The sequence below is a fragment of the Tauraco erythrolophus genome, chromosome 17 (genome assembly GCF_009769465.1).
Source record: "Tauraco erythrolophus isolate bTauEry1 chromosome 17, bTauEry1.pri, whole genome shotgun sequence".
Taxonomy (NCBI): domain Eukaryota; kingdom Metazoa; phylum Chordata; class Aves; order Musophagiformes; family Musophagidae; genus Tauraco; species Tauraco erythrolophus.
In genome coordinates, this window is record NC_141481.1 from 10,107,147 (window position 1) to 10,115,358 (window position 8,212).

The following is an 8,212-nucleotide window of genomic DNA, read 5'->3' on the forward strand; positions in this document are numbered from 1 at the left end:
GCTTGCTTTAGCCACTGAGGCAACAGCATCTTCAGCTTTGTATTTATAACTCCGATAAGGTCTTTGTTTTTGGCACAGTGGTACAGAGTATGGGGAGATGAGACCACAGTGTGATATCACAAGCTAAAATCGTGGGCTGAGCCCTCTTTCTTTCTGTTATGTGTTAGATATGTTTAAAAATTAAGGAGGTCTGAAAGGTAGTTGGCTGTGCCAACTATTCTGAATTTAGCTGTATTTTTTAATACTCTCACACGTCCTTCTCTAAACTCTAGGCCTGAAATCTTTATTTATTTTTTAGATGAAAACAGAGCTTCTCTTGAAATCACATGACCCTAGAAGCTTGTGATTGATTAAAAAAACCATGATTGCTATGAAAACAGGTAAAATTGTGTCACATTGTGCCTCCTTTTGGCCAGTCAGCTCCTCTCTGTGGGGTCTCTATGAGTACCTCAGACTCACACAGCTCTCATGCAGAAACGGATGGTCAGCCCCACATGGAATCTTGATTGTGCAAGGTCATTCTCTCCAAACCAGAGCAGTTAAGGGTTCAACTGACTTTTTTTCTGGTACCTTTCCAGGCTCCTGGTCTGCAGCACCATGCTGGATCCTAAGCCTCACTCTGCAAGCCGGAGGTGAATCCAGGTGAAAGCCACCTATCACAGTAGGTATCAGGATGACCAAAGCACGGCTCCTCCGTCTTTCTGTGGTGCTGGTCTCCGTCTTCATGATCCTCCTGATCATTGTGTACTGGGACAACGTGGGAACAGCTCACTTCTATCTGCATACGTCCTTCTCCAGGCCTCATTCCTCAGGAGCCATCCCTGGTATCACGGCAGGTGAAGACTGGGAAGCCTTGCCAGATGTGGATGAATTTTTGGCAAAGCTGCTTAGTTCAAGCCTGAAACAGAACAGCTCTATCTCCCGAAAGACAGAGCAGCTACTTGTCCAGGGCTCGGGCAAGCCTGTGGTTAGCAATTTGGAGGAGAATGTGCGGGGCTATGACTGGTCCACGCACAATGCCAGAAACAGTTTGGACCAAGAGAAACTGCAGATAGAGAGACAGAGAACGTTGCAGGAGTTTTGTGCCAATTCCAGCTTCACCTTCCCTACCAAGGAGCGTTCCTTTGATGACATCCCCAACTACGAGCTCAACCACCTGATCGTGGATGACCGCCACGGCATCATCTACTGTTACGTCCCCAAGGTGGCCTGCACCAACTGGAAACGGGTGATGATTGTTCTAAGTGAAAGCCTGCTGGACCAGGGAGTCCCATACCGGAACCCTCTGGATATCCCCCGGGAACACGTCCACAACACCAGTACCCATTTGACCTTCAACAAATTCTGGCGCCGCTATGGGAAGTTCTCCCGGCACCTCATGAAGATCAAGCTGAAGAAGTACACTAAGTTCCTCTTTGTACGAGACCCTTTTGTCCGCCTCATCTCTGCCTTCCGCAGCAAATTTGAGCTGGAGAACGAGGAGTTCTACCGGCGTTTTGCCATCCCCATGCTAAAGCTGTACTCCAACCATACCAACCTTCCCACTTCCGTTAGCGAGGCCTTTGGGGCAGGCTTCAAAGTCTCCTTTTCTGACTTCATCCAGTACTTACTGGATCCCAGGACAGAGAAGATAGCCCCCTTCAATGAGCACTGGAGGCAGGTTTACCGTCTGTGCCATCCGTGCCAGATAAACTACGATTTCATTGGGAAGCTGGAGACGCTGGACGAGGATGCTGCTTATCTGTTGCAGCTCCTCAAAGTGGACAGGCTGCTTCGCTTCCCCCCCAGCTACCGGAACAGGACTGCCAGCAGCTGGGAAGATGACTGGTTTGCCAAAATCCCACTGGCTTGGAGGCAGCAGCTCTACAAGCTTTATGAAGCAGATTTTGTACTCTTTGGCTACCCCAAGCCGGAAAACTTGCTCAAAGACTAAAAGTGACTGGGCAGTGGGTGTGGGAGGGAATATCTGAAATACCAAAAATGTTTAAAGCCTCTTCATTTTTGCTCTTAATTCCCTTCCCCATACAGGTTGGTACAACGGAATATATTTTTTCTACCGCCTCCCCTTCCATTTTTGCAATAATGCCAGAGTCCAGGGTATTCCAGCCAGCTGTGCATATGCAAAAAATGCTAGTTTTTTTGGTTACTGTTTTTTTTTCTGGGTTTTCTTTTTTTTTTAAAATGTCCCCATGTTTTGCAATGGGTTGCTGCCCTTGGTGACTCTGCCAGCTGTGTCCTTCAGTAGCTTTTTATTAATACTTTTTTAAAATTAATATATTTAAGATATTTAATACAAAGTGTGTGTTGTGGCAAAGGAAGGAATTAAAAAAAAAAAAAGTAAAAGAAAAACCCAAGAAATGGTGCACCTGACTCTGTGTGTTGTTTCAGGGGTCCAAGGCTTGCAGAGCACTTGAATCTCTTTGGGAGCTGAGTTTGTCGGTGGTGCCTTCACCAGCCGCATCTGCTGGCAGTCGCTCTGAGGTGGGACGAAGGCGGATTGGACGGGTCCGTGCCTGGCTCTGCCAAACAGCCCTGGAAGAATGCCAGTGCTCTGATGACGTGTGCTGCTCACAACTGGTGAGCGTGATGCCAGGGTCACAGGAAGGAAACAGCAGTTGGGAGCAGTGACACCAAGCCCCGTGGGGTGTTTCAGGATGTGCAGGTGGCCAACACTGTACCTTTGCACTGCTTCACCTTTCAGCAAAGTGGTGGTGGGAGTGTACTTCCCAGAAAGCTGAGATTCCTCAGCCCCTCTATGCTTTTGCTAGTGTGGAGCATCTTCCGTGATATGTCCTGTTCCAGGATGGTGCCTGAAGTTTTGGGGGGTTGTGGCCAACCTAGATGGACAGAGTGCACTCTTGGATGGACATGCTGTCCAGAAATTGGCACCCAGGCTTCACAGTGCAGTAGCTTAGGCAGAAACACAGGTCACCGTATCGCAGCCGATTAGAGGACGGGGAGGTGGTGTCACTGCTGTGTACAGTGCGGGTCCCTTGAGAGCTGTGCTGTGTCCTTATTCCTGTGCACGCTTTAAGGGCACGTGGCAGGGATGTAGATGCTTATCCCTGGAAGAAGATCCAAAAGGTTTCTTCCAGTCAGCAGGCGTCAAGGTGAACTCAAAGTTCATTTGTTTTCAGAGTGCCAGCTACTGCTCGTGTTGCTGCATCCTCATCCGCTGCCTGTCTGTTTATACCAAATGACTGATGCAGATTTAATCACCTGCCTTGCTGGGACCTGCAGCAGGAGTGATGGTTGCCCACTGTGCTCGGAGCATGTGGGCTGCTTCCCAAAGGAAATTAATGCTTTTGGAGAGAATTTTTGTGTCCCATCAGCTGAATCTGCTTCTCTTTCTCTCTGAATTGCTCTGCAAAAACTGTCTGCTTAGCAGATTGGGCAGGCAACTCTTTTTAGAGCTGAAGTGCTTAATTATTTCCCTGGGCTGTGGATGGTGTCGGTGATTAAGGTCCAGGGTCAAGCCTTGGGAGGCAGCCTTGTGTTTTGGGCAGACTTCTTTGTATTGGCCTTTTACTCAGTTTCTCTCCGAGGCCATCAGCAGGCATGACTTTTCCCCTTTCTCCCTTTGCTACCCCAACCTCTCTGCACATACATCATCTTGGCATTGCACGCTCTTCCTAGCGAATACGCTGTATCAAGCTTTTTAACCTATAAATGAAAGGTAATTGCTAGTAGTTACGCTTGAAACAGGGTTTGTTTCTCGTTGTATTCACACCACTCTCCTGTAATTTCTGCAGAGATATTTGCAGTTTAAATGAGCCTGAAGCCATGATCAGGGTCTTGGTGCTTAGCTCTTCACAGCTTGGGGAAAAAGGAAGTGCCTGTTTCTGAGTCATTGTTTAAAACTAATAATAGAAAAGTGTTGATCTATTCAATTTTTTTTTTCCAGTTACCAGCTAATTGCTGCAAAACAAAAAGATGTTGAGAATCTCATCTCCTGTAATGAGTAATCCCAGGAGTCTCTTGGTTCCTGCTACATTTACATTTCTTCAGGGTGGGTTCATCTCACTCTTCAAAGATACCGCATGGATGTTTTCATCTCTTGTCTTTACAAAGTGTTTTTTTTTTTTTCTTTTAATTTAAATTTAATTGATGTTTAGTATGTGTAGATGTGGGTGGCTGGGACCGTAGCGCAGATGCCGTACAAACTTCCTTCCAGCTGCTTTCTCTGCATCTCTTGATCTGGTTCTGTCTCTTCCTGCCCCTCCAACCAGTGCTTGGCTGATGTACCCCCATGACACCAACTCACCCAGCAAACCAGCTGCTGCCTCCTCAGCCACAGTAGTCCTATGATTCATGGCCATGGCTTGTCCCAGGCAGGAGCCCAGGATCATCTTTTCAAGGTCACCAGCTGTCGGGTCAGTCATCCAGGGCAGGGGAGGAATGGGTTGCAGAGTGTTACCATCGTTTTTGGCAGCAAGGCTCTGGTTGTGCAATTGACAGAGAAGGTGCAAAACGGCTGCAAATCCTGCACAGCAGCTGCTCCATGTGATGTGAAAGTGTGTCCTCTCCTTCTGGCTGCTTTGTAATTTGACAGCAATAGAAGAAAAAGCCCTCCCAACCCTTGCAGACATTGGCTAGAGAGGGGAGACTTGAAGCGCACTGTCTTCTCTCCTCTCTTCCCCTCCAAAGCTGGGTAAAGGGGTTAAATTCCAGCATTATGTGCTAAGACGGTCCTACATTGCTCTAAGGTCCAAACCACCCCGTGTGCAAGGTTCAGCGAGCTGCTTGCAGGCTGCCTGTATCCTGATGTCTTCACCAGCCTCCCTACAAGCTGCAATCAGGAGAACGTATGGATGGCATAAGGCCACTGAGGGCTCTGTCTTCTGTACTTTCCCTCTCTCACCCCATCAAGTCCAGACTTCGTTGACATAGAAGACATTTTAGTATTTGTAGACCCATACCCAACCAACGCGCTGGGTGCTGTTGACTCTCTCCTCGTTTCCCATTGCCACGCTTCAAAGCGCTTGCTGGGAGGAGCAGTAAAGCTCAGATGGAGAGGGTTCACATTGCAGTGGATGGCTTCTGGGTCCAAAATAGCTTGCTCCTTGCTGCTCGTTTCTTTTGAAGCCCTCCTTCTCCATCCTTCCACTGCTGTGAATGTATTGTTAAGATGTCAAAGGGGATCCAGGCTGCGCTGAGCTTTGTGGTAAGACCGCTGGGTTGCCAGAACTGGGACGTAGCCTCCAGCTTTGGGAATGTGCATTTTTTGTGGGTTTCTTGCTCTGTTCTGATGATGTAAAAGTGTGCATGGGGGTGGTGAGGAGGACAAATAGTTCAACCAGCCATGCTTCCTTCCCCCCTGGTTTCTTAAAGGAGATGGAATTTGGTATTTGACAAATAATGGCAGAATGATTGGAAAGGGCAAGCAGTATGCATCCGTGCTGGCTTGAAGTCAGAAGAGGGCTAAAAATCCTGGAGTGTAGATGGTGAGATGCTGGTACTGATTTTATAAGGGGTGGAAAAATGCTTTGAAGCGGCCTGTTTGTGTCTGAATAAACCTGGCTTTGTCATTTCATGCTTAGCCTGCAAAGTTACGTCCTGTTTCCCTCCTGGCTTGCTTTTCCCTGGGGTTGACCACTTGGCCAAAGTCAGCATGGAGTCTCTAACCAGGCAGAACCGATGTGCAGATGCAAAAATAACCTGGGGTTTGACCAAGATGTTTCCAGCTGGGTAGAACTGAGGCTAGCATTAGTGCTTGCTCAGTGTCGGAGCCAAAGTCTTTACACAACCATTGAACACATTCAGTCCCTTGCTGTTTGATGCCGGATTCATCACTGTGGTGGGACGCATGTGACCTGGTCCTACAGCCCCTGTGTCCTCCAGGGAAGGACTGTCAGGCCTCGGAGCTCTTTGCTTTTTGAGCAGTGACGTGGCTTTGCTAGGGTACAGTGTGTCCTTAACACACGGGTACTTTTGCATCTCAGTAGTTTTTGCCTTAACCCTTTCATTCACTTGTGGTTTAGGAGGACAAAATTGTAGACCTGTTACCCACAGACAACAAAAATTTTCCCTGGGACAACGTGTGAGACGAAGTGTTTTGGCTGTGTGTTTTGCATCCCTCAAGGTGGCACTGGGCGGATGGAGGGCAGGGCATGAATGGTAGCATTGAAAGGGTGTCGAAGAAAAGCTAGTTTGTTCCTTCTTATGTAAGCTGGACCTTTGCAGCAGCCTGTGGGAAAAGCCGGTGACTTGGCAGGATGCTGCATGGCTGTGGTGCAGAACGATGCCAGGGAGAGTGGGGGTGTGGTGACTTACAAGCAAGTCATGTTGCTTGAATTTAAGGGCTTGTGCCCCTTGGTCTTGCTTGTAAACTCTTGTTGTGGTTTAGCCCCAGCCGGCAGCTAAGCACCACGCAGCCGCTCACTCATTCCCCTCGGTGGGATGGAGAGGAGAAAATATAACAAAAGGCTCGAGGGTCAAGACAAGGACAAGGAGGGGTCACTCATCAGTTATGGTCATGGGCAAAACAGACTTGAGGAAAAATCAGTTTAATTTGTTATCAATCAGAGAGGATAATGAGAAACAAAGCTGGATCTTAAAGACACTTTCCCCCACCCCTCCCTTCTTCCCAGCTCTACCTGCTTCCCCAGCAGCGCAGGGGCACGGGAAATGGTGGTTGCAGGTCAGTTCATCACACATCATTTCTGCTGCTCCTTCCTCCTCAGGAGGATGACTCCTTGCACTATTCCCCTGCTCCCACATGGAGTCCGTCCCATGGGAGACAGTTCTCCATGAACTTCTCCAATGTGAGTCCTTCCCATCGAATGCAGTCCTTGCCCATCAGACTGCTCCAGCACAGGCTTTTCCCATGGAGTCATCGGTACCTTTTGAGGAAGGGTAAGCCGTGCAGTGTCTGGAGCAGGCATAAGGCAGCTCTTCTCTTTCCTTGATTAAATCAAATCAGGGATCTAGCTTGGACTGTGGAGGTTGAAATTTATCCTTGCAGCAGCCGGGTAGCTGGTGCTGTGGGAGAGCCCCATGCCGGGACGGGAGCGACGCAGGAGAGCCCCACGCCGGGACGGGAGCGACGCCGGAGAGCCCCACGCCGGGACGGGAGCGACGCCGGAGAGCCCCACGCCGGGACGGGAGCGACGCCGGAGAGCCCCACGCCGGGACGGGAGCGACGCCGGAGAGCCCCACGCCGGGACGGGAGCGACGCTCGGCAGCGCGGCGGGGCTGGCTGAGCCTCTCGCTGCAGCCACTGTGTCTGTGCAAGGCGCCGCGGGAGCTGGGGCCGTGCGGCTGCTCTGCAGTGGCCCATCTGAAACCCATTTCGTGTTCCTGACAAACGCTGCCGCCGTTTGGGCTCTGACAAATGTTGCCGCCATTCCCCGGGCCTGGCTCCCATGGCGGCCAGGGTCTGTCTCTTACTTCCGCTGCCGGCGGCAATTCCCGTCATGGTGCCCTGTGAAACGGTGGAGCGAAGCACAGCCCAAACCTGCCGTCGGGCTGTTGCATTCGGCAGGAGCTTTTGTGGAAGCTGCTGCAGGTAGTGCCCAGCCTTTGGGCTGCAAAGGGCTGGAGTATGGGGGTGTGAATACACTTAAAACATGAGTGACCCCCCTCCTCCTGCCTGCTGGCTCGATGCTGGAGCTGGGAATCAGGCCCTGCTGCCTTTTCCCTGCAAGACATGAAGCTCCTTTCCCTTTGTCCCTTCTCAGTGTACGCCTGTGTCTGGCACCACCAACATCACCTCAAGCATCCCAATGTGCCGCGTTGCCATCCCATAGGGCTGGCTGCGGTGGCCGGACATCCCTCCAGCCCCACATCCCTGCTTCCTCTTTGCTTTTTGTGGTTTTGCCTCATTCAGAGATGGCTTAAAATAAAATATGTCTTTAAAAAGTAAGAAGTGGAGAAGTTGTAGCAGCTGGTTCCTGTTGGGAGGGAGGTGCGAGATCAGCAGCCTGACCCTTGACGAGGAGGGAAGGAAGTTTCCACACCAAACCCCTCCAGCTGTGGGTTTGGGCACCCTGAGCCAAACCTCGTTGAACTTGGGCCTTGCTTGCTCTTTAATACACAGAAAACCCAGCTGCCCCACCCTGACGATGGTGTTTCCTTGCCTTGGGAAGCTTTGGGTCACAGCCTCAGCTTCTCTTCTGTGTCTTCTTCCTGCCCAGGGGGCAGCCCCTGGCAGCAGTGGTGGGGTGAGGGTTTGGGCTCTCGCCATCGACAGGCCAAGAGAAACGCGGTGAAT

At 50.4% G+C, this 8,212-nt stretch overlaps 1 protein-coding gene across 1 annotated transcript; it reads left to right on the plus strand.

Moving 5' to 3' along the window:
* Positions 1 to 673: 673 nt before the first annotated feature.
* CHST12 (carbohydrate sulfotransferase 12) lies at positions 674 to 1,933 on the plus strand. Its single transcript, XM_009984583.2, has one exon. The coding sequence runs from the start codon at positions 674 to 676 to the stop codon at positions 1,931 to 1,933; it is 1,260 nt and encodes a 419-aa protein (XP_009982885.2).
* Positions 1,934 to 8,212: the final 6,279 nt, after the last annotated feature.